Raw genomic sequence first — 27,340 nt, forward strand, 5'->3', positions numbered from 1 at the left:
TGAATAGACTATAACTGTAGAAGCCCCACTAAAACATCACACCTGCATGTGCTCACACACACACACACAAATATATGCAAATTCGATTTAGAATTTAACTCTTCTGGCAGTAATGGCAGTGATAACAATGCCTATCTATCACCTCTGCAACTGGATTTACTGGGGACTCTGTTTATTCACCTTAGGTATGAATTCATGCTTTGGTATCTGCCTTCAAAGGGATTAACCATTAGCCACAGGACATGGCATGTGGTTGACTCAAGGGTGAAATGGAAGCTGTTAATGCAGGAGAAAGGCATCGAGCAAGGCTCAGCCTGAGTCCACTTCTGAATGCCAAGCCCAAACTCCCTGATCTGGATTCCCCTTGCTTACAGAGGTGGAAGGACCATCAGCTCATAAAACTCGAGGAAGAGATGCACAGAGTGAATGAGTAAAGGCTCCCAAGTGAACTGTCACAAGTGGATTAACATCTCCCTCTTCCTCCCTGACCTGTGAAGCCTGTGGGCTTGGATGTCAGAGCTAGGATTCAAATGGCCCATAGTGAACAAACTACATAACATGGTCAATTTCTCCCCAAATCTAATGCTCCCACAGAAAATTACACAACCAGAAACACAAAACCAGACGCAAGTAAGTATTCTGTGCATAAATGAAAAACTAGCAGTTACTCCAGACAGGAGGTTATGTTAAAGATCTGTAACAGTCCCTTATGAAATATCTTGGTTTACTTTCCTTTCATTGTTTTGTTTTTTTTCCTTCATTAACAGAAATAGAGCAGATGGAAGGAAGGAATAGGACAGGAAAAGGGAAAGGAAGAAAAAGATGGAGAGATAACAGAGAATAAAGAAAGATGGAGAAAATAAAGGAGGCAGAAAGAAAAGTATGGAAGAAGGACAAAAAGGGATGCAAAAAAGGACAGCACGACAGATGGATGGAAAGGAGAAGGGAAGACAGGAAAGAAAGGACAAAGGAAGGGAAGAAGAGGGATAGAGGAAGTGTGGTAGGAAAGGAAGAAGTGAGAGAATGAACAAAACGAAAAGCATTCCCGTGACCTCACACTAGACGACTTCACGCTCGTATTGCACGGGATCAGAGCAGAGCGTTTTGCAGGACTAAAGCCTCCCTTGTCTCACAGCTTCTCCAGCTGTTTAGCGCACACCCACTGACCCACAGCACACCGCCAGAGCCTTTGCGATGCGCAGAGCATCCCCGCCGCCGCCCGGCCCGGATGCCGCGGGCAGCGGCGCTCCCGCCGCACCCCCTCGCGGCCGCCGGCAGCAAACCCGCATCCCTCCCGCTGCCCCCTCTCTGTCCCCTTCCCTGCAGGTCACCAACACCTCCTCCTTCCCCCCACTTCACTGCGAGTTAGGTTGTTTTCTTTATTTTTACAGCAGCGCGTCCATCGGCTCCTCCGCACCGCCATCCGCCGCGCTGCCGCACCGCCGGCACCGCGACTCTCCCGACGCGAACTTCCCACTTTTGAACTTTCTGGACCTCCAACACCCCCTTCCCCCGCCGAAACCAGGGCTCCGTGTGAGGCAGCAGCCGAGGGTTAACTCAACCACCTCAAGCACACTCGAGCAGCTCTTTGCACGACTAGAATGACTCATACAAAACACTGACACTCGGTTTGTTTTCTTGTAGCATAACGGAACACGATAAACTATCAGCACTGTTAAAGGCACATTCACTCTTGTTACTTTTGGAATGTTAGCAAAACACTGATTTGGTAGGAATTCATAGCATTTCCAGATCCTGACACCCCTAGACACAATTGTTCTCCACTGTTTTGCTTACAACCACCTGCCTCAAAGGGCTATCAGGTGCTTGTAGATAGGTTGGAACAGGGGAGGTAGGGGAAGGGAGATGCTTGGAAGAAAGGCTTCCACAGCTCTGCGTTTAACTTGCCTTACTTTAAGAACAACAAATTGCCACTTAGGTGCCTAAAGTCGAATGTGTAGTCAGAGATCCTCTGTGGCTAGGCATTCACAAACCAACCACCCCAAAAGTTTCGGTGAAAACTAAGTGGCTCTGATTCAGTACAGGAGATGAAAAATGAGCTGCCCCAAATAGTGAGTCCTGAACTATTCTGAAATATCAGCTGCATGGGATCTTTTTTTCTTTTTTTTTTTACTTATTAGTGTTGCTTCAAACTGCCTTGTTCAACCTTTTTCCCCTCCCTTTTCAGTTACTGCCTTTCCAGAAATCTGAGAAGCCCACAATTACAAATAGACAAACTTAGATGTAAGAGTTAGCTCACAAGCTTTGCCAGAGGTTAAAGTTTTAAAATCCATGCATAGCTTAGCAGGCTTTGGCATTTCTACATGAAAGATAAAAATTGTGTTCAGCCTTCCCTGGCCATCAATATTTGCACAAAGCCCAGAACAGTTTCAGGATTTATTTCACATGTGAATGTCTTTCTATACACATGCAGTATTTACTGGATAACTGTACTGGTATGTTCTCACGATTCTGTTTGCATTTCCATGGCTGCAGTCAAGTAGTACTTCTACTGTTAATTCAAAAAAGTTTGAATGGTGACTAATCTCGTTTATTCAAAAAAACATGAATACACTCGCATACTTTTTAAAGGATTCACTCTTAAAATTGTTCTGAAGATTGTGTGGAATGTTTGGAGAATGCAGGCATTGCACACAGGTAGAGAGGCTTTCCTCACAGAAAAATGTACACGCATACCAGCAGCACATAAATATTTTGGATTGGAAACACCAAAAGAAGTTGACTCCTAAGTTTACTAAGAGGTAAACGCCTAGTTTACCTCTAGATGTGGACTGGTTTTGTCAGAAATCACAGCTTTTATTCCATCTCCCAGACTCTTGTTTTCAATTCATGTTGAAACAGTGATCATTCTTCTGATATCTCTTTACGAATACTGAATATCAGTTTAAGATTAGCCACTCTCAGATTGACCTCTAATCCTCCAAACCAAGCTCCCACCTGCAGCTTGGTCTTTAATGCAGTCAAAACCATTTCTTCCTCTGGCAACCAAGCATGCTTCCAAGATACAGTCAAACATTCTGCTCAGACACCCTCATCTCATTGGAACTTTGTGCTGTTTATTCTGTCAAGCAGTCTTCAATCTCTGGCATTTTATCTAATTCTAAATTAAACCCACCAGGAGATACTTATTTCCTATGTCAATGATCACAGCTTCTCTACTGTTAGTGCAGGTGTGTTCAGAACAATGCTGCTGAGGTCACTTCACTGAAATTATGATTGAGACCCATTTGATGGTCTTCCCTCTTTCTTCTCTCTGTTTTGGCACCAGATGCTTATGAAGACTTGCTCTTCATACCACAAGACAGTGGCTGACAAAACCCTAGACCAGAGTTTGCAGCACTATCAAGTCTTCACCCACATCAAGGTGTTTTCCTCAGGAAGGCTTCAGATCCTTCTCACACTTTATCCTTTCAAGCTCAGCAACCTCACCTTAGTCTTCTCTGCTAAGCAGAAACCACCTGAAAATTCACATTCCCCAAGATGTCTGGAAATGACAAAGGGGCTGGGCTGATGTGCTGGTACCCCACCTTACTGACACAAACACAGCTCCCACAGAGGGATTTCTCCAGGGTTATTCCTTCTTAGTGCACTAGCCCCATGTTACACAGTCTTAACACCAAAGCTGTGTAGGCAGCAGGTTGGGCTGACACCTGGGAATAAAGCCCTGGATGATGGTCTATTCCCAACCCCTGTGCTCCTGCTCTAACAGCACCTTAAATCAGGGGCAGTGCCTATGTGAGAGGCAGGTTTGGGTGCCCAAACCACAGCCTTCCTGCTTAAGTCTTCTCTGCCCAGGCTGGATGTATTTCAGCATGCTGGCAATGCTCTAGGAAGTCCTGCTGGCAGATTTGTGGAGCCTGTCTGCATACTAAGTTGGCATGGCAGTTCACTGACATAACTTAAGAGAAAAACTGAAAGCTTCTGTTCATTTATAATTCTTCTCAGTCTTCCATGCCTTGTAGTTATCATGGTCCAGAGTGCCCTGCTAAAGGAAGATATAGTCACTCTGGTCTTGACACAAGCCAGGCAGAATTAGTTTATTCAAGAGCACTTGTAGCAAGCCGAGTAAATGTTCTATTTAATTTTAGTGACAAAGACCTCCCCAAACTTTTTAACAGAGCCCAGACTTCACCTAGGCAATGGAAAACATGAAGATTTTTTTTCTGTGTTACCACTTTGCAGGTGAGCGGAGAAGGCCAAACCTCCTTCATCTCTCCCAAAAACTGACTTTCTTGTCCAATAGCAGTTCTGGAATTTCTGGATAAGTTATGACATGAATATAAAAGATTTTCTTATACCCTTTCTTCCCAATGAACAAAGCTGATTCTCAACCCGTTGAGAAATTACCAATGCTTCCAGACCCAGGATTGAAGTGCATATGCTATACTTTGACAGCCAAAAGCAACCTAAGCTGCAAGGAGCTTTGGTCAGAAAAAACTCCACTAAGCAAAAAGCTGAACATTTAAGAGTTTCTGTGCTAGTGCCAGATCTTAAAACTAAGGACTGTCTGGAAGCCACTGTTCTTCGTAAAGAAAACTCTAAGTGGATGAAAACCCCATGTAAAAAACATAACAGAGAAGATGATAATTCCTGACACATTTCAACTAAAGAAAGCAGGTAACTAAAAGCAAAACTATTTCATAACCTCTCAGACTGCCCATCCTAAACATACCAAATGACAACAGGTATGACTGCAAACCTGTATTAGCAAAAAGGAAAACTGTGGTCCTGTCAAAGTCAGAAGGCCTTCATAGAGTCCTCAGTCAGTACTGTTAATTAATATGAGCAGACTACTAATTAATTCAAGCTCTAATATGCTTGAACAGAGTGAATAAAAGCCCATGGCTTGAAATGCAAAATTGCTTTCTTGTTACTTTTTTACATTAACCATTCTTTCTGCTCCTTCTAAGTATCAGTTCTAGATCTAAATACTTCTAAATACCTCAAACCAGGTAATACCTTAAGTAACAGATTAGATAAAATCTATATGACATTGCCAGTGTGACATTATCTGATTTAGAGTCAAATTTACAATCATGAGTTATGCTGTATTTAATTTTCCCATTAGACAGACTACATGGATTAGCTACACATGTGAACTATCCTGCCACATACACTCATCTTGGAAGGAATGGGATTTTTATTACATAAGATAGAAGAATGTTCAGTTCTTGCCCACACAGGAAACTTTTGACTAGTAATGTCAGGTATGGATGAAGGCGGTACTCTTTCATACCTATAAAAACATACTGGTGCTTTGAAGACCTGAGGTAAGCACTTGCCAGAAAAGTGGATTATTTCTGGTTCAAACACTGACATATTTTCCCTACTAAAGACTTAGCCTTCTGGAGTTTTAACAAAGCCTTAGGAGCTGGTATGATCTGAATCCTGCCCTAATAAATCTCAATCTACATTTGCTACTCTGCAGATTTTTAGGTAAAACACTCACCAGACATAATCAGACAACCAGAAGTGAGAATTAACCACACTTAAGACACCTAAACTTAAGGTGCTATTTATCTGCATGGATTTTTCTGTTCCTCCAGCTCCCCTCTACAGAGGAAAAAGACCATCTTCCCAAAAATCTCTGCCTGGTTTAGAAGCTGACTTGGTTAGAATACTCAAAAAATACACCTCTGGTTCACTTTCACTACTCCCTCAGTATCCTGCTCCACTGCAAAAGGAAAGCTGCACAACAGGAAAAGAAATCTCTCCAACACAAATGGGATGGGATACTATAAAACTCTGAGGTGCACAGTGAGAAAATGTGTGTCTCCTTGACAGATTTCCTACCACAAATTGTCCAACTTGTCACTGTCTTCCTGTTTTCTGTCAGCCACAAAAACAAACAAAAAGCCTTGCAAGCACTTCAAACAGCCCAGCTGTCACAGATAAGTTTGCCAGAGGTTTTAATGCTTTAATGCCAGAGGTGGTCAGTTTTAGCAGGAGATGCTTACAACGCTTGCATAGCGTAATAGCATAAAAATCTGGTGAAAAAGAAGGTAAAAATATGTTTGTCTCTATCTTGGCATAACAAGGGAAACCTCCTTGTTTACAACCACTGCTGAGCAGAAGCTGAGCAAGCTATGTGCCCAAACTAGGGAAGAGGATGCAGTGGGCAGTGCTGGTTTGCAAAAATTAGTAGCCCTAGGGGTATCTGCTGCTGTTGAATCACACATATCCTCCCTGATATGATGTACTGAGCAAAATTAATCTAGTATATTTAGAAAGTTTTATCCTACTGGGCTTTATGTTAATTTGGCTGTTGGGACAGGAAAACAACACAAAGGGGGAAAAATACACAACCAAACAAAAAACCCAAACCCAAACCACAGGCAATTGACTGCTTTTCCCATACTTCTTAAAAACAATTTCTCACAAAACCCCAAAGAATTCAAATGCATCTATACATTGCTGTTGCAAAAAGCTAAAGGTATCCATAGATACTGCTAGGCTTTCTGATAAACTAGGTGGCATAACACAAGGTCTCTAGGAAAAGCATCATGCACTCTTAAGTGTTTGTACTGCACTAGGAGTCTTGATCTTGACTGGGGCTTTGGCTGACAGACGTAAGTAACTACAGTGAGTGGGGCAGCATGCTCAGCTGTGACCCTTCCTTTGGGTCCTGCTTCTGGATACCTACGGAGGACACGGGTATCACTTGGGCACGAATTCTTCTGCTTAATGCTGAGGAGGCACGAGAGGAACAACACGTGCTGCTAAGTGAGCGAAATGTCCTCGCTGATCATCCCTGAGTAAATAGCTGCAAGTTTAGACAACATACCCCATTCGAAAGTTGGCCATCTGTTCAACTACGCCAAGTGATTTCTGGAGAAAGGAAGGGACAGAAAACGTGTTTTGTAACAGGAGCGATAGCCTCACGCCCTCCAAAAAATGGAGGGAGGGGGGGAAAAATATGAAGAAAGCAACAGCTGACCGAGAGCCTCTCAGGATTTCGGGGCCAGCGGGAGGGAAATAGGGCAGCAGACCCAGCCGTGCTCGGACAGCCGAGGGATTCCGGCAACGCCGCCGCCGCTCCGGGAGCTGTGCGAGCAGCGCGGCGGGGCGCGGAGGTTCCGCCAGCCGAGCCGAGCCGGGCCGGGCCGGGCCGAGCCGAGCCGGGCAGGCGGCAGCGAGCACCAGGGATGTGCCCGCTGCCTGCGGACCTGCGGAAGGTCCGCGCGGGGCAGCCCCGCACTTGCCGACGGGCTTACCTGTGCTGGACCCGGGCGCCTCGCCCTCCTCCGGCTTCTTGCCGCCGGGCCCCTTGCCTTTCCTGCCCTTCCTGCCGTTGCCGGCTTTTTTCTTCTCGGCCACTCCGGCTCCGGCCGGCGCCGCGCTGCCCGCTGCCGCCGCCATCCCCGCGGTCACCCCCTCCGCCGCCGCTGTCGGCTCCCGGAGCGCCCGAGGTTCCAGCATCGCTCTCGCCTGCCGCTGGGACTTGCACCCGCGAGTTCTTTGGAAGTTTCCGGAAACTCCTCTTCGGGCCTTTTTTTTTTTTTTCTTTTTTTTTTTTTTTTTCTCCTACACCCCCCTCCCTCCTTCTCCACCCCCTTTCCCCCCCCCACCCTCCCCACCCCCCCACCCTCCCCACCCCCCCGCCCCGCTTTCCTTTCTTCACTACTACTACTACTAATAAACTCCAGCCCGAAAACACACCCCCTCGGCACACGCCTCGCTAGCGCCCGCCCCGGGCACCTCTCGGGAGGAGCCTGCACGGCCCCGGGGCGCGGGGAGCCGCAGCCGCGGGCGGCGCGGGCGCTGCCGCAGCCGGAGCCGCGCCGCCGGCGCTGCGGGCGCTCCGAGGGGCGAGGCTGGAGCCTCCCCCGGCGCTCAGGGTGGCAGAAAGCGTGAGGCGGGTGCGGTATCCATCAGCACACTGACGTGCTGCACCTGCTTAAACTGAGGTTTTCGCTTAACCTGCGAGGTTACCGGCAGTGCCGCCTCCGACCCGGCGGTGGGGGATGCTCAGGGGACGGAGGGTTTGCAAGATTAGAGTGCGCTCCCGCACCCAGTGATTTGCAAGGAGGTCCTGTCCCGGGGTGGGTCTCACTGTTCTCAGGGTAAATCCGTTTCTACTTTGGTACCTTCTCATGGGGTTGGTCCCGGAACCACCAGTTCTCACAGCCAGCAGTTCGTCTCACAGACGAAACTGCACCTAGTGCAGCCATACCCAAGACAACTCTGAAGTAACTGATAACAGTGTAAAGACACCAACCTGAACTCCACTATGAGCTGGAAAACTTCATGAATCTGTATATTGATATTCAGGTATCTGTATATCTGTATAGTGTTCAGCTAACCTGAGCCATAGTCCCTGATGGTAGAGATAGCTATTACCTGTAGGACTTTCACTTACACATTATTGAGTGGAAAGCAGAAGCTATAGAAAAAATCCATACAAAGTACTTTAAGTCTCACAGTGGAAGGTCTTTCCTGGAAAAGTCATGTAATGTGGAAAAGCCAACTGAGTCAGAATCTAAAACTAGGTTTGCTACTTTATAGTTTGTGGTGATTCCTCCTCTTGAGGAGAGTTGTGCATGTAGCTTAGACATCAAGCAATGACCATCATGCACAAAAGATGCTTTAAAATTCTTTTCCAGTATTCTTGTACTGGAGACATTAAAAAAAAATCTTTCCAAGTCAGGCCTAAAAAAGACAGAGCAGTGGAACCCCATATATATACTGAGTTCCTCATCTTGGCTGAGATTTTTGAACTCAGTTTTTTCAACATAATCTCCTGGAGTGAGAAGGTTTTGAAGAAGCAGTGGCTAACCAGCATTTTGGTTTTTCAGCATTCTGACTTTGAAAAAAAAAAAAGAGAAAAAAAAAACCCCAATGTTGGTCTAAGTCCTTGTCTGTGTTGTAAAAGAAGTACAGTAAACAACATCGACTGCAAAACGAGGCAAAAAATATATACTTACTAAATGGCCTGGTGGTACAATTTAGTGAAAAATCAAAATGGGATGGGGAGTAAGGTGAGAAGACATGCATACAGTTCTTGACACAAAAAGTTACAGATGCATTTGAGCCACATTTTTGGTTTCTTGACAGACATCCTTTCTCAAGTGTGCTGAAATGAAGTTGAGGGGATAAGCCCAAGGCAGGGCGAGGAGAAAAAGCAAACCTCAGGGAAGAGCAGCTGAAGATGGGGAGGCAGCACTGGCGGCAGTAGCTCGGTTTTTCCTTAAGGGGTCACTACTTAGCAAGGAGGGAGTCTGCAGCACAAGGTAAGGGACTCTGTTGGCTAACAAAGTGTACTTTTAAATAACCTCGATATAACCTGGTTTTCTGTACGCTGCAAAATCTAAATACTCAAACATTATCTCCAGGCTGTGTTCATCAGTATTAAACCATCATTCCAGGGAGTTATCAGCACTGAGACACCATGAGCAAGACACAGGGTGCATCCTCACCAAAGACACTGTTTTTGAGGGTGAGATGCTGTGGAAGGACCCCAGCAGCTCAAGAATGCATTCAAAATGACAGCCTAAAAATGAAACTCCAGACGAATTCCTGTACCTTGTCTTTCAGAAGTGGGAAATTTCTCAGAAAAGCATACCAGAAATCTGTTCCAGAAATAAGCCTATTTTTCCGAGAAGAAAGATTGTAATTCATTTTATACAATGTGTCATAGATCCACAGCTGAAGGGTGTGATTTAGTTCTGTACACACCAGTGCCAAAGAAGGTGATGTTACGCAGGTAAGTCTGTGTCTCCTTCTCTGCTGTTGCCATCTGTGAATACTTGAGTAGAGTGAATAGCAGCTGATCTAACAACATTTTACCCCCTCAATGGCAGAACTGTGGTAAAGAACTGGTTTGTCAGAGATTGGTCAGAAAATGCCCAGTGCACATCAATCTTCTGAGCTAGTACAGCTCAGCCCAATCTACTGTAGTATTTCCAAATCTTCAATCTTTATCTGTTCCTACAGCCAAGGGCCACTTTGGACTTCTTGGACTAGAGAAATGGGACCATTTACATAATTTCAGTGGAATGGGAGCCGTAGCTCAGATATGTTGGACAACCTCACAAAAATTGCAGAATTACTTACAGAACAGCAGTCAAACATTCATGTACATCAGTTCATAATAGGACAGGTAAAAAGGGATGCTGCCTAATTGTCACCAATACACAGGTAAAGACTGTGTATGGAGTTTTACATCTCTATGCTATTTCCATATCAACTTCTTCAGTAGAAAAACTAAGCTCTGCCTATTCCCAGGCTCATCTTATTGTTGGTAGTCTGGCTCTTCTGGACCTCTGCACTGTGTGAACTTGCTTACTTGCTTGTGAAGTGAATGCGGAATGCTGCTAAGTCTAATATTTCGCTCATATATACATCTCTGCAAAATGTATGCAAGCTAGAAGAAACAGATGAGTAAACAAAAATAAACAAAGCATGCTCCAGAGTAACAAACTGTTGAATATAATTTCAACAATCTGATTTTCTTTTGTTTCTTAGTTCATTTTTACAAATACACTGACTGTACAAAAGGGACCTAATTACAAATATTTTGAAATTACAATGCATTTCCAAGAGAAAAAAAAAATGGTTTAAGACTATTTTTTTTCTGTACAGAGAATGTATTCATTTAACAAAATCAGTTCCTGAATTGATAATTAAGTTCATGGTTTAATCCTATTCTCATTCTTCACTAAACTGAGAACTGCCATTTTCTTTTTCTTTATTTTGTGCTCCTTAAAACCCTTGAAGACAAGTGGAAAACAAACTGCATGAACTTCAAAACTGCCTGTTGCCCTCCACTGGTAGCAAGAAAACAGTAAGAGTCGTCATCCTGAACAGACTGAAATGGGAACGATGTATTGTAAACGTAACTGTGAATGAAACACAGTCTTATCTTAAGTTTGACTTGAAATTTTGTCAGCAGCTAAGCACCAGGTCTTTGACATCAACTCAGCTGAGTCAGGACAACAGTACCTTTTGTTCTTCTGACATTTTGAAGATGCAAATCTTGATTACACAGAAGTATCCTAACAGTGGTTTAAAGGTCAAGGCAACATCTTTGGCAACAGCAGCAATTGTGACAGGTGATGACGTCTCATTAACGTCTCTTTTCAGGAAATGGCACATTTCAGAGTTGTTTGTACATGTATCTGTATATATATGTTACCATAAAACAAGACCTGATAGCCTCCAATTTGCCAAAAATTTTTACAGACTCAATTTGTGAAACTTCAGGAGAATTTCACAGCAAGAGAAATGGGTACTTTAGCATCTAATGTTTCAGAACATTTTACGTCATTCGGTCCCAACAATAAATATATACATATACACACACACACACACACACGCACAGTGCTAGCCCCATTAATGTGCAAGACATTGATGCTATTTGGAGTGGGCTGAGTGTCTCTACAGACTAGTACACTTCTGAAATACATCATTAGTTATAACCCAGGATATGGCCTCTGAAAATACCTAAGCAAAAAGGCATGGAAGGTGAAACTTTATTAGCAGGAATAATTTGGCTTTCCCTGTTTGAATCCAAATTATTCCAGCACTGGCAGTGAGAACTGCTCTGAAGATTGACAGCTCTCTTACTTCACTGATGTGACTTCACTGATTTATGTTCAGTCCAGACATTTTTCTCTCATGGAAGTAAATCCAAACTAATTTTTAAATGTATATTAAAGCTTCATTCAATTTGTGTGTGGATAGTCTAATTAAAGACTAAAAAAAATATGAAATTAGGTTCAGATCAATTCACTTGGTAAGGTAAAGATGACTAATCACATTAAAAGCACCTTTGATTAAAAATGCTGAAACAGAGCTTTAATGTAGTTTAACAAATTCACATTAAATGCATAGCTGTTTTGGACCCAAACTGATTTTCTTCTCTGTGAGCAAGAGTTTGGTCACCAAGAATGATAATCCCCATTGTCCTGGTGCAATTGTGAGGGACCAAAAGGTCTTCCAAATTAGACTGGCGTTCTCTGTGCATAAATCCATGATTAATTTGTACTCCATCACAATCAGCACTCTCCTTTCTGTGGGGAAACATCTCAGATGTGTTGGTCCCAGCCCCTGCCAAGCCTGCACTCTCACAGTCAGTGATCCCAGAGTGTGCTCTGCTCAGGGCCTGGTGATGCTGCTTCTGCCTCTGGGCCATCATGTTGCACAGGCATGCCTTGTGTGGTTTTAACACCATGAGTTCAGCAGAGTTCTGGCCTCTCTGGTTCCTCACAAGCCCCCTCTGCTGCAGCCACAGGCTGGCCTGTCCTGCAGCAAGCTGGCTGAGAGAGCGTGGGCAGCAGCATGCATCCCTGCCATGCTGCAGGAGCAAAATGTGTGCTCCTGGCAGGGTGCAATTTACTGAGGTGTGCTATTATCCCAGTGTCCCTGATGGAATCAGCGGGCTGAGGGGTCTCACAGGCTCTGCTTTGTGCTACCTTTCCTCCACAGGCTCTGTGAAGAAAACAATTTCCTTTTGGAGACAGTCAGTGCAATACAAGCACTCTGGAGCATGTTCTGCCCACGCCATTATCCAAGGTGTTTACAGCCCTCTCTATGAGAATATCTCAGGGGTATGCAATCTCCAAGGTATACCATCTTCAAAACACCCCTGTGGGAGTGTGGCAAAGCTGCTGGCTTCTTTCTTTACAGAAGGGAACAGCACTTAAAGGATATTACGACCAAGCAAAAAGCTCTCAGCTTTGGAGCTCCAAACTCATCATAATCTGGTCATCAACCAGAACACGGGCTTCACGTTCATCACCTGATCATCTGAGGAGTGTTCAGTGTCTGATGGTGGGAATCACAACTGCCATGTCTGCTAAGCAAGAAGCTAACAATGTATTAACATTAAAACAGTATTTTTCACTGAGGCTTTCAACTTCATGTTGCAATGAGGTGCCTTCACAGCCCCAAAATGAAACAAAAACACCAGAGAAAGAGAAGATACTATTTGAAAAGGATAGCAAAGGACTGCTTTCCTCTTGCATGTGCTTACAGTTCAGTGGTGGCAAATGCCCTCTCCCCAAGGAGGAGAAACTTGAGCTCAATTTCTTTATGTGCCTGAAGAGATGCGAGTGCACATCTCTCATCTCTCAGGAGACTGTCAGGATCTTAGGCAGCTTTGCCAGAAATTTTGGACTGGTAAAATACTTTGGAGAGCAGGAACTGGAATTGAAAACCCCTTTTCTTACACATAAGTTCTTAGACCAGTACCATGCTTTCTTTATCTCTGTCCCAATACCTGGTGGTACAAATTAGACTAAGGATATTCTCTTGTTTAAACATACCAACAAGTCTAGCACTATAGACCACACATGCAGATATACATTGCTTGTATGGGTTTCACTGAGAGCTCAGCTAAAAGTCCTGTAGTTAAATGCAGAAATTGTTTGGATCCATTTTGTCATTAATATACAAAATGAAGGATGAGGCTTCCCCTATGTACATACCTACTCACACACATGTCCTCACAGCTACTCCAGAACTGCCCTGATTCAACTGGAGTTTCAACAATTTTCCTCATGAAAATCAGTTAGATGACTAGCTGTAAACAAAAATTATTGCTTATGGGGAGAGGGCTCTCTGTGTGGGCTTTGTTTTCCCCATAACTCTTACTTGAATCCCAAGCAAAAATTAATAAATAGAGTGTTAGGGAGAATGTAAGTCACTGCAGTTTTGTTTTAAGGTTTTTCATCCTGCAAGAACTAATCAAATCCTGAAATAGTGGTAAGATTCCCTGCTGTGTCTTATCTGTGTAAGAAATTTATATCAATAGCTAGCAAATCTTGACTCTTTAGCTCAGGATTCAAAATTAATTGCAGCATCCCTGATAAAATCCATGGTTTAGCAGGCATATCAAGCATAAGAGTATTTCTATAACAACTCCTTTGCTTAAAGCCAGACACACACTTAGGTACCTTTCATAAATGGGGTTTTGGAGAAATTGTTCTTTCAGAAAGTTTTCATGCCTTTTCCTTTCTAAATAAGTAGAACTTTGGGTAAAGTGTGTCTGATATGCCATTCCTCCTATCAAAGTTTCTCAGCTGCAACCTTTACTGAGAATTTTCTATGAGCAATATGTTGTTTTCACTGAGTTGTTTCAGAAAGTTGCATTCATTTCCCATCACATCCAAGCAAAAGATAATTTTGGTAGGCTTGCCTCAAAAAGAGAAATATGGTGTGCAGGGGTATCATTTCATGCTGTGAAATAAGGATTGAAGTGAAAGGTTAAATAGGAAACTAGTCAAGTGGTAAATTAAAGCCCAGGGAAATCCAGTTATTTCAAGCCTCAAAAAATAATGTTTTGAAATTGTGTTTAACACAGTGCACTGTTGGGTAGGGTGGAGGTGGGGTTTACCTGCAGACAGGCCATGAGAAACTGTCTATTTTTCTGTTTTGAATGCTGCCAACCATAGCAGGCAGGGAAGATGAGGGGGAGAGGGAGGAATGTACCCCAAATACATCAGTAGTTATGCTAAGAACATAGCAACTGGCTGGAATACAGGAGTAGGGGGCACAAATCCAGAAAATTGCTCTCTACATGCCTAGTTCTTGTAATCTCCCTTAGGAGCTTCCTCCTGGCCAGCAGTAGATAATGGATATTAAGATGGATGGCATTTTAGTTTGACCTGATATGACCAGTTCACTGTTCTTTAACTTTGCATTCAATTAAACAAGTGTCTAAGGTTTCAGGTCACTATGAGCCTTCATAATATTTTTGAAAGCAAGTGGTGATTTTAGTGATCTGTGAGTGCTGGTTTAGAGTTCATAGGAACATTTTTACTTTTTCCTAGAATAATTACTTTCCAGTTTTTCCACAAATACAGAGACATGGTGTGACGTCCTGTTGCCTTAGCCATCTATCACAGTTATGGTGACTGGACCCCACTGTGACACTCTCATGGTTCCTAATTTTGTGGCATCAGAAATTACAGAGCTGTACACCTAATTAAAGGTGGAGTTAAAGCTTCATATTAAAAAGATGGTGGTCTGGGTCCTTCATCATTGTTTTTTGTTTGGTTTTGTTGTTTGGTTTTGGTTTTCTTTGGGCTTTTTGTTTGTTTGTTTTTTAATGGCTTTGCAAAATCACCAATGTATGTAATATGGGTTGAATAATGGTGGTGGGGAAATTGAATTCAGCATAAAATATAAGACAAAAAGCTAAATATAGCTTTGTTTGGCAAAAGATGTGGTAAGGAAGGTGGTGAATCTAATGTGCAAGTTGAAGAAAAATCCAGAGGCCAGATCTCTGGGGATTGAAAATTAGTATGGATCCTTTTAAGTCCATGGAAATAGTGATTTTCATGGCTGACAATCTGTCCCTAATACATCATGGCTATTTCTAGTTGTTACCTAGTTTAAAAGACATAGATAACAAATAGTTTTCTCTTTGCTGACTAATTCCTCCCTTTCCAAAGGAAGTCTGAATATGGAGTCAGGTGGGAGAGCCTCAGCAGTGTAAGTGTTCTGATGTAATCAGACTTGTGTGATTTCCTCTGTGGATAAAACTTTTGTGAAGTATTCTTTAGGCAGAACTCTTTCCAGATTCTCAGGTCATACACACATATGCACACACACACACACACACACACAAATACAACTCAGAAGGTGCTATGGGGCCACACAGATCCCAGTAAGCACAGTACTTCAGCATGCTTGAAGACCTAAATACATGTATATTTAGGGTCCTTTTGGATCACTGAAAAATTCCTACATGTAGGACTGTGAATTTTCAGTGCTTAAAACCACAAATAACTGGAATCTGGGTACTTCCTTTTGGGGCAAAGTTTTTTAAAAACCTTCATTAATCCTACCGCTATGAAAACAATGCAGAACATAGTTGTCAGGGAATAAAATGTGTGGTGCCTCTGTCACTAAATTCTTTTAAGTGGTTTTAATTGACTCATAAAACATTAAAAACTGAGCCAAGACAGGAATCCTATTACCCTAAATGTACTGGTTCTATACAGCTTGCTAGTAAAGCACTGAACGTTGTGGGAGCACCTCACAGAGCAGAGAAAGAAAGTATTTTAATGGCAATTCCTCCTGCAAGTTTACTCATGAGTTACAATTGACAATGAATGTGCTATTCCACAAGCTCAGACCTTTGCCTGTTCATGATTAACCCACAGAAAGACTGCAAATATGTTGGTAATAGGGGAGTATATGAAAGTGGTATTTGTTAATTTGATTGCTATGTGTGTGTTTATTGTGCAAACCCATTTAATCCTGTAGTTTGCTCCTGAACTATTCACCACAGCTGCCACAGAGAATTTGGTAATCTAGAGTCACCACCTCAGCTATGGGACTAGTAACCAAGTTCTCATAATTTATATCTGGATATGGGAAGGTAGCATTTATTACCAAAACCAAGGTCTGAACCTAACCAGAGGGCAGAAAACAGCCACTGTTTCCACTCCATACTGATGTCTATTTTCTGTCAAGGGGTCTTAAATATTCTGTCTTCTGTTAGGTTTCATTCTGCAGGCAAATGATGGTCAGCTTCTTATCAGTATTCATTAAGTTTGCCACTTTAGTTCTGTGGTATTTCCAGAGAAAAATACTCTATAGCAAAAGCAAGGAGAATACAATTGACCACAGCCTGATTATTTGATAAGAATCTGACAGTGAAAGCCATTGCTTTGAAATATTCTGGGCTTTTAGAGTAGCTGATGTGTTCCCACTGGGTGGTTTTAGGACAGCATTAGTGATAGCAACATACTGAGCGAAGAAAACTAAGAGAAAATATTTTGGTCAAGTTTCTTCACGAGAGATCAGTTGCCCAAGGACACTGACCAAAACAACCTACTCCAAAATACCTTGAGAGACTAAACAAGTAAATCATCCCAGAAAATTACCCTGGGGAATGCACACTTCCAATACAGAACATTAAGAATTACCAAAACAATACCTGCAATTTTCTTCTCTCAGGGAATAAGTTCTCTTCTTACACAGGGTAAAGAAATTAAAGACAATTTACTTGCAAACACTAAACTCAGCTGTACATTCTCAATGTTGCAGGATCATGGTAAGCAACAAAACAAATTGGAAGCATTCTACTCTCAGCCCATCCTGCAGGGAAATTGGAAAATAAAATTTTGTGAGTTCAGTTGTTTGGGGGCTTGATGGAAAGCTAAGTATTTATCTGAATTGCCTAAGAAACCTCCAAAACAACTTCTCAGTAGGCTGACTTTTGAGGGACAAGAAGGAAGGAGAGAAAAAATAATCAGCAACCAAAAATTTCATGCAAATATCAGGTGATTACAGCATGGCTTTTTCATGCCGTTCCAGAAACATGAAGAAAAAACAGAACACAAGACAAAGGCAGAGAATAAAAAAAGAAAACAGCCAGGAAAGGAATAAAAGCACTTCTGCACTCTGTGCAAGAGTCCTGAAAATCTAGGCTGTCCAGTGCCACAGTGCTCCCTTTCCCTGGCTGCAGGATGAGCAGCACTCAGCATGCCACACTACCTTGCACTGCCCTGTGCTCCTTTCGACTTCTGGAGGCAGAACTGGAGTCCTCTAACATTAATGGCAGGAAAAAAAATCAGGTTTAGCCTGTGTTTTTCAAACACCTTCTGAAAAACCTTACTAGAGCCTCACGGTACAGATAGTTACCATTCAACAAAGTGCAAAGTAATGGATAAAGAAGTCTCTTGTGTGCGTGGGTTGAATTGCAGTCTGCAACGGCAGATGGTCCAGCAGGTGCATGACTTGTCTGCAGCAACAGGATGCAAAAGATATTAAAGAATCTGATGAAGTGTCTGATGGTCAGGGACACCTCAAGAAAATAAGTCACATTGATACAGATCCCAGTGTTCTGGCAAAAATGAGTAAGTAATGAGAGAACTATCCTGAGTAAAATGCTGAGAGAGAGAGGGTAAGATGCACTAGTTTGGAGGGAATAATTAACTAGCAAGAGTTGCTGTAATAAAATCAAAATAGTTAAGGTTCAGCAAAACAATCAAACACAAATGCTGTTCCCTGTGAATAACAGGAGAAGGCAGGCCTAGTTTTGAAAAATCACTTTTCTGAACTTACTGTAGTTTCTCAGGTAAGCTAATGGCTTTGGCAGGCTGTAATGTGATGAAGAGAAAGAAACTGTGCTGTGACTTCTCTTGGAGCAGAAGAGTACCCTAGCATCCAGGCTGACCCCACACCCTGCAGCCCAAGTTGCCTGAGGATCTGGATGGAGTGGCTGCAGTGAGCAGGCTGAAAAAAGATAGAAGTATCAACATTCAGCAGCTTTTGGTGTCTGATATGTTTGGGGAATAGTATTTAATCTCCTGTGATTCTAGTGTAGCTCTGTACAAATGCAGAATTTTTTTGAGAGGGGAGGAGCTTTCTCACTCCCTTGTTTATTGTCTTTCATTCATGTGTTTAGGAGGATACTTTCAAATCCTTTAATTATCTGCTTTTTGGACTGGATAAAAAGCCTCTTTTGCCTCACTTCTACTGTGTTTTTTAAGAACCTAAACATTCTTCCAGCAAAATTCCCCCTTGCATGTCCATTTCTTCCAGTTCGTCAGTACACACCTTTGGCCTTAAGACAGCTGTTTTGCTCTTCTTCATTCTGCAGAAACCCTCGGGTTTTTTTCTGTTTCAGGCAGGAAATGCTCATGACTTGGAAACTGCTGATCAACCTCTCAGCTTCAGTCGAAGCTGCACCCATTCACTCAAAATAAAATCCAACCCACCCTTCAGACATTGCATGTAATATTTACAGGTTGTGGTTACATTTAAAGCAGTTTGTCTTTGTTCTTACCAATCAAAAATGTGAAGAATTTACAACAAGTTTAAACAAAAAGGTGGGATATGAGTCAGCTTCTTCAGTCATCTCTGGTTTTACGTGGTCAATTAGTTACTGTTTACTCTAACATCCACAGATGCCTTCTGGTAATCAGTATAATAATGATGTTCAGCCCAAGAAATAGAAGCTCTGTGGAGAAGGACCTGGGGGTGCTGGTGGACAACAAGCTGTCCATGAGCCAGCAGTGTATCCTGGGGCCAGGAAGGCCAATGGGATCCTGAGGAATAGGAAGAGCATTGCCTGCAGGTTGAGGGAGGTGATCCTGACCCTCTGCTCAGCCCTGGTGAAGCACATCTGGAGTTCTGTGTCCAGTTCTGGGATCTTCAGGACAAGAGAGACACAGAGCTCCTGGAGCAGGTTCAGGGAAAGCAATGAAGATGATGGGGTGAGAGGAGTGCCTCACTTGTGAGGAAAAGATGAGGGACCTGGACCTGTTCAGTCTTGAGAAGAGACCTTATAAACGTCTATGAGTGCCTGAAGGAAAGGTGCCTGTATGGAGCCAGGCTCTTCTCAGTGGTGCCCAGCCACAGGACAAGGGGCAGCAGGCAGAAACGGGTGCACAGAAGTTCCACCTGAACATGAGGAAGAACTTCTTTACTGTGTAGGTAAACATGAATTGGAACAGACTGATAAAGAGGTTATGAAGTCTCTCTTGCTGGAGATATTTAAGATCTCCAGGGAGACTCTGCTTTAGCAGGAAGGTTGGACCAGGAGACTGTGGTCCTTTCCAACCTGGCCCATTCTGTGATTCTGTGGTTCTATGAAAATGAATTGCGAGGTGCAAGGGTTGGGACTTTAAGGTCTATTCCAACCCCTTAACTTTCTATGATTCTGTTTACTCTTAACTGTTCTTGAGATTGTCAGCAGCACCATTCCCTTGATTTAACTGAAATAAGTCTCTGCTATTAGGGCATCCTTATAATGACTCCTATGGAGCAGATGTGGAAACTCAAACGTGATACAACGGGTCAATTTTTTTATTCAGGAAAGCACATGAAAACTATGGCAGAACCATAAAGATGCCAGATGTTCAAAATTTTGTTTTGTCAATCTACAGAGCTGTTTTATCTGATGTCTTTACTCAGGACAGAAGATGTTGTCTTTTTTTTCTTTCAGGCTGTGTTGCTGTAAAATCAGGTGGTCCCACTCTGAGACAGGGTGACACATGCTACTCTGGCCTTTTTACCAGCCTGTGAAGACAGGCTACCCCACCACATGGCCTCACCCACAATACACCACAGGCCAGAACCTTTTTGAGGAACACTGGTAACATCAATTTAATGGTAAAAGGTCATTTCTCTTGTTCACAGAGAGAACAGTGACAGACTATTACTATAGAATTGCACCAGCCACAGAAAAAGTCATTGATAAGAAGAAAAATATGACCAGAGTTGGGCCTTTGTACTTTGCTGGACTAACTATATGTCAGCTTTCAGCAATGTTGCTGTCTCTGGGACAGGTGAAAACTGGTTTTGTTCCCTATTTTTCCCCAATTCATGGACAATGACTCAAGACAGCTCTGATTTGACCCACCAGTACTAAACTCCCAGTAGCACCAGAGGGCTAGATGCTGCCCTAGGGTGGCAGCAGGTGACTCCAAGCATAACAGTGATGCCACTCACAGCTCACAGTGTCCATGGAGGTTGGTCATCACCATAATGAAGGTTATAAATGACTGTTTTCCCTCATTTCCTCATTCCCTCTTTCTGTTCTTCATGTGCTCTCTCTCTCCACAGTACTTCAATGTCTCTCAGCTTTCTTGGGAATGGACATGCTGAGGGAAATTACTGCAAAAGCTGAAGTTTGGGTGTTTGGGGTAAATGTGAAGCCTAAAGCAATCAGTAAGAGTTTCAGAAAGAAAGGAATACAAAGGTGCCATAAAACTCCCCATTCAATAGAAAAAAAATGAGGTATAGTCCTCATTGATCTATCTCTGTGTTGTTGACAATGAGGTGCAAAATTTGGAGTGTGTTAGGCACAATTGAAAGGACATGAGAGCAGAACTGAAATATCCCAAAGGAGTATTCCTGGAAGCCAGGTTAGCTAAGCTTACAAGCCAGGACACTGGGGTGCAGGTAAAGGGATTGGAAGATTACAGATGAAAAACTCTTCCTGACATTTGCCAGTGCATGGATTTCATGGTTTTTACTGGCACATGGATTTCAATGCATTTAAGTTTAAACAGAAATCTCTATGTATAGCATGGCTGGTACTCCACCCAAACAGCAAACTCTACGATAAGAAGTTTTGGGAAAGAAAAGGAGAAGAAAACAGAAAACATCTCTCTGATAAGCATGGTTTACAGCCACATTAAAAAAGCCCAAAGCATGTGCAGTTCTTGTTCCTGCATCTGCTCTGGATGAAGTACAGAGAACCAGACAGATGGGTGAAGGCATGCAGTTGGGTAGATGTGGTGGAGTCCCATGTACACAATATAATTGGAAAAGAGAGACTATTATTGAGGAATTATTGATGTAAGGAACATCAATAAAACAGAAAGTGGCACAAACACAAGTCCTGTTTGAAGTATGAAAAGGAGTACTTGTTCATGCATCATTTAATTAAATGCATTGTGGAACTCCTAATCACTGTGCATTGTAAATGGTAAAGATTTGCATGGAGTTCAAAACCAATCTGATAAGCTTAAGGACAAAAAGTGATTCAGGAGCTGTTGAATCTAAACTCATCATCCATGAGAATCAAGTTCTTGGAATCTGGGAAATCATTCCCAAAAGTCCCTCTCTGTGTCCTCACATGTCCCTATGCTCTTGTCCTGGCTAGTCTTAGGGGCAGGATACTGAGGTACATAGTCTTCTGGTCTCAATGAAGTTTAGGCAAGCCATGTTCTCCATATCATTGTTTTTGCTGTGATTCAGCTTTCCTCTTTTTTCCTTATTTTTCAGTTTGTAAGTCCTACAGGGCAGATGGATTGTGTCAGAGAGATGGATGGTCCCCTTACCCCAGGGCCCCTCAGACTTTATCCAAGCACTGAGTTCTGTTTTGGGGCTCAGAGAGGTGACACAGTGACAAAACAGAGGGGTCCAGGAGGCCTCTGGCTGGGTGGGACTGGAGGAGAGGCTGCTTTCACCTGGAGAAGAGATGGATTTGGGGCACATGACAGTATCCTGGCTGTGGCTGGTGGAAAGGGGAGTGACAATGGGCATAAGCTGAAGCTAGAGAGGTTCAGGCTGGATACAAAGATATGCTTCTTTCCCACATGGATAGCCAGGCAGGGCAAAAGGATTCCCAGGGAGGCTAAGCCTTCTGTAATCCTTGGAGGTTTCCAAGACCCAATTTAAAAAGTCCTTATAAAGCCTGGGTAAAGTTCTTAGACTCTGTTTCCATCGAGCCCTCTGGGTCCGAAGATAATGTAAATGCTAATGAAATGCCATAATTTCATTGTGTAATTTCTCTTAGCTTCTGAAATGTATGTATTCAGGCCTTGCCATTTATACTCATGCGAAAACAGATATTAATTTCAACTTCCTCCTTAACAATAATTACCACTAGACCACTCCATCCCTGTCCTGGGAGAACACATTTACTCTGGCAAGAGCAGAGAGCACGTTTTCATCATTGCAGTGTCAGTGGAACCAAGGAGGCTGTGCTGAGCTGCACCATTTCAAAGTCTTTCCTTTCCCTTACACATTTCGAATGTCCACTCCCCACCATCCCACTCGCTCGTCTGAGTGTGGGTGGGTGGTCAGGGAAGCACCAGCGGGTGTAGGGACATGGATGGGGTGGGAAGCAGCTTTGCTGGCATGCAGTGCCATGCTTGTGATCCCACTGTGAGGAAGAGATGTGGAGCTGGCTCAGTCCCACTCGAGCCAGCAGAGTCCAGCCAGGCATCTCACAGCAGCACCTGGCAGGGGAGGAGGAGGTCTAAGGAGCCTGGTGCTGCCTCTTCCTCTTGCTGAGGTGACAAGGCTCCCTTTCCTTTGGAGGATGCTGCTGGATGGGCAGTGGAGTGCAGGCACTGCTCTTCTGTGGGGTGCTAAGCAGCACACTGCAGAGCTGCCTTCAGACTGGCAGTGAGCTGCTGGCACGGCTGCACAGCTTCCTTTTCCGACTTTGACACTGAACATGCTCTTTAAAGAGGAATGGCCTGGGGTTTGCTAGCTTTAAACATCCATCCTACTCGGTGTTGGAATGACCAAGACTAATGGTCACCCACAAGTACAGGATAATGCCAAATTTAGCTGTTACATAGAAATAGCAAAAATTCCTACCAGCAAGCTCAGTGTTAAACTAGATTTGGTGTTCTCTATGGGCCAAAAAAATGCTTGTGCATACTTTAGACCTTATCAGTGTCACTCTGCTTGCTATCCATATCCAAAACAAAGCGTCCCCAGGCACCTGTTTTGCTCTGTCTCTTTCCCCAAATCACAGTGAGGACACAGACAATACAGTGATGCAGCATTAAATCCATGTTCTCTAGCTGGAGCAGAAAAGAGGCTGGCAGCAACAGCTGTGCTTAGAGGAGGAGCTGGAGCCTGCCCTCTATCAGCATGGTTTTAATGATAAACAGGCTTTGAGTCTTCAAACTAAATTCCTCCCAGAAGGAAGCTCCCAGCTGTAACACATCACTGCCACCCAGAAAATCAGTGTCTTGAGCATGATTTCTTGGGGACCCTCTTTCTCTGTCCAGCTTTATGCTGCTGTTTCTCCTGCTTTCCTTTCCAAACACCCATTTAAAAATGCAGATATTGGCTGGTAGGAGGTGCAAGGTAGTGGGAGACATTTTTTCTTATTCCCAGCAGAGCGTGTAGCCAGGCAGGATGTGTTTCCACAGAGGGACCTGTGAACACATGCACTGGCTGCTCATGGTGCACACTCAGAAGAGAAGAATTTCCGTACACATTTTGGTGTTCCACCTGTGTCCAACCTCTTAACTGCAACATAGAGCGACTGAGTAATCTCATTTATGTTAGTGGGACTACTTACTATAGCACTACTCATCAGGAAAAGAGGTACTCCAGGCAGGCCACAAATATCTGATCATGCTTAAATTTCTGTTTATCTGCTTTAGGCATGATTTAAACATGATGCCTTATAACAGAGGCTACAAGATTCTGAAAAGCCAGGGTATTGCAGGACTGAGGTGGCGTTGCAAGGAAAAAACATAGGCTAGACAAACAAAGAAAACACTGCAAAGAAGAACAAAAATCAAAAGAAAAAAGCTGGAAAGTAAAGAAATATCGCAATAACTGGGTGGTTTTTGAGCTGGTCTAATAGTACCAGTAAGAACATCCCACTTTTTTTATATAATGGACTGCTTCAAAAAGGTACATGCCCTGTGTACCTCACCTGCCATATGAGCAAAATAGTTACTGAGTGGGAAAGGCATCACTATTTTTATTTCAGAACAGGAAGCCAGGGAGAAGGGGTGTTTTTAGCTCCTTGTTCCCTGAACAGCAAAGCTCTCAGGCTAAGACTGTGTGTCACTAATACTGTTCTTTTGAATCATCTGGTTTACAACTTTTATTAAATGATTTGTGAAGAAACTTGTAAGATATAATATTCCATTTTACTGTCTTTATCTTTGTAGTATATTATATGTCCAGGTTGATTCTTTTTTGCAGTTCTGCTATGTATCTTTCTAGAGGGTAACGACAGCAGTATATGGTCACAGTTTGAGTATTATAGATGCATGCAAATCACACAAAGGTATTTCAAATTTCAGCAGGGCTGGCTTAGCCCTCGCTGCCAAGGAGGAGGGAGTCTCTTCACTTTAGCTTGTCAGATGGGTTGCTGTTCTTCCAATCCTGGCATTCACTCCACAGGCAACTCATGTCCTGAGTGATTTCTTGGAAGTGCCAGCGTTTCCTTGTGGAACTTCTTTCACCTCAAACAAGGTCACACCCTTCCTGTACAGCACACTGCATGACACGTGCTGGGGCCAGTTTGTGCCTTGCAGCGATGTCTCAGCAGGCACAGGAGTTACCTGGATCACAACCACTTTCCAAAAGAATCCTGAGCCAGACAGTTTTCAAAACTGTGTTTTGAAGAGCCAAGAACATCTTCCCTGTGTTGTAAGTGGCTTTTCCTATCACCTTCACCATTTGCAGAGTGTGTGCACCCCATGAGTATTCTCCCGATTGGACCAGCTGGATGACAAAATTGAAAAGCAGGGACCTGGCAAGAAAATGTTGGGTCACAAGTGCCAGGTGAGGAAAGCTTCTGAATCTGGAGTCTAGAACCAAAGTCTTACGTTAATATTGTAATAAATAAAAAAGTCTTTGTTCATCAAAATGAGCATTAAAGGAGATAAGAATTGGAACTGAGTAGGGAATGCAACTAGCATAGAAGACTGTGTAACTAATTATATACAAGTTAACTTTTAGGCCAAGGGCAATATGCAAGGAAGATGAGGAGCTTTCATTCCTATGACCACCAAAGGCAGAAAAAAGACCTCCTAGCAACCAATTGCACCAGTGCAGAGTGCATAGAGAGAAAATACATCAACCAGAAAACAAAAAGGAGACTATAAAAACAAAAAGGTCAAAGGGGGAAGGTGTACTGTGGCAGAGCAGAGGCTCCCCGGCCGCCCGACACTGTTCTTTTGCTTAATACCGCTTGCTTAATGAATTCTTGTTAATTGATTTATCTAAAATTAGCCTCCCCAGTTGAATTTGTCCATAACAAATATCATGGAGGATGAATTTTACACTGGGCCCTGCCCCCACCAGAGGGGGTTTACAAAAAACCTCACTAATTTTTCAGTTCCCTTTGAAATATGTCCTTTCAACAGCACAGGATCCTTCTGCTGTCTGCCAGCTCTGCTGAGGAAGCCTTTGGACTGCTCAGTAGCACCACTTGAAGAAACCTGAACAAAAGGTGTTAGACTAAATGAATTATGGAAAACATTGGCCTGATGCATACCTAGGAAGAACAATATGTTTTCCTGGACAGATGTGTATTTTGAAGAGAAAAATAAATATTTTGGCTACTTTTCTATGATCCAGACTCTTCTTGCATAGACTTCAACTAGTGCCATGTGTCTGGGCCCTGATCTTCTCTCTTTGCAGAAACCAAGCTGATCAGGGCTTAAGTCACATACCTTCCTTCCCTTCTACAACCCTTCTTGATAAACCTTCTTTCTGATTATTTTTTTAATCATAGGAAGGATGAACAAGGATTTCAAACTGCAGACTCTTTTGAAAAAAACTGCTAAGTTGCTGCTAAACAGAAGTTCCAAATCTTTTAATTGTGCTTTGCATATCTGCTTTTTCTCCCTGATGATACAAAGGAGTATGCCTGGCTGTCTCTCCATAGCCAAAAAAAAAAAAAAAAAATCAGCAAAGCTAAGCTCAATCCCAGCAGCAAATCCTTACAAGAAGCAGCCTCACAAAGGGTGCTGGAACTCTCAGCACTGGCCCAGGCTCTCTTTGTGGTAGAATTCACCTTGATTTAACAGGCAGATAACTGACAAAGGGTTTTTGTTTGTTTTCGCTTGGGAAACAGAAGAAAAGTGTAAAAACAATACAGACAGTAATTTTCAGGACAAAGGTGAAACATCCAGTGATAACCTCTCTTTATGACTGACTAGTTAGATACAACTATAAAGCCTTTATTTTTAATTTAGAGAAGGGTATCTTTCCTTTTCATTACTTTTTTGTGTCATCCAGCTGATACTTGTTCTGGGTGGAAAATCACTGTTTAGACTTACTTTGAAGGTACATAAATGCTTATTAAGAGAATGCTTATTAATAAATAAGCATAAATAATAAAGAGAATGCTTATTAATAAATGCTTTGTTAAGAGAATAGCCTCTCAGTTAGCTGTGCATGCCCTAAGGATCTGGCTTTTTTCCTGTGCCTTTCACTCTGCATTTGAAGTCCGGTAGGAATCAGCCACTTGTAGTGAGTGCATTACCCTATTTGTTTTCCCAGACAGGGAGCAGATAAAAGGGACAGCCTTCCCATTCTCTGTCCCAGCAGAGCCATCCCTGAATGCTACCTGAGACCCTACCATGAGCAGGGGAAGTGCAGTGGGTCAAAGGCAAAACTGATGCAGCCCCCCTGCCCACAAACCCCAGCCCTAGAGGTGAAAAAACCCAGCTTCCTCTTTGTACATGTGTTTGGTGATGTTTTGGAAAGTGTCTGCTTAAACCGATCACTTCCGAATTACCTGTCAAAACCTGTATATATGAATTCATGTAAACCCCTGACCATTTTGTGTGAATATTGACAGGCATAGCTGAAATTCCAGTGATGTGAGTGAACAATGGCACCTAGAACTGTAGTCAAGGTACCATTTTGGATTCTTCTGCAGGTAGTCAATGGCAGAAGTATGTTTAATATCTTAAAAGTTAATGAATTGAAGTCACCTCTTTTATGCCCTAGGATAAAACACTGTCTCCATAGCCTCAGAAGCCTTTGAGCCTTGGGGAAAGCAACACATTGCTTGAAATATGACTGACTAAAATCCACAGCAAAACTTAGATTAAACAAAAGAAATAAGTAGGATAGGACTTAAAAGCAAGGACGTGCCACATCCAATTTTTAAATTTCTGGGCACGGTGTAAAGAAC

The 27,340-nt window shown here is 43.0% G+C and overlaps 1 protein-coding gene across 5 annotated transcripts in view; it reads right to left on the minus strand.

Moving 5' to 3' along the window:
- Positions 1 to 27,340, minus strand: part of NRG1 (neuregulin 1) — a 442,748-nt gene that overhangs the window by 166,364 nt on the left and 249,044 nt on the right. Inside the window, exon 1 of one of the 5 annotated variants that reach the window (XM_021534814.3) lies at positions 7,236 to 7,459. The exons of 1 other annotated variant lie outside the window; for it this stretch is intronic. In XM_021534814.3, the coding sequence (XP_021390489.2) occupies positions 7,236 to 7,440 (205 nt within the window). In that variant the 5' untranslated portion in view covers positions 7,441 to 7,459. Of the gene's footprint in view, positions 1 to 7,235; positions 7,460 to 27,340 lie in introns of those variants that run through there. 3 more of the 5 variants (XM_021534811.3, XM_021534815.3, XM_021534818.3) reach the window with 3 other exon arrangements.

This window comes from Lonchura striata, chromosome Z, assembly GCF_046129695.1.
Source record: "Lonchura striata isolate bLonStr1 chromosome Z, bLonStr1.mat, whole genome shotgun sequence".
NCBI classification, from domain to species: domain Eukaryota; kingdom Metazoa; phylum Chordata; class Aves; order Passeriformes; family Estrildidae; genus Lonchura; species Lonchura striata.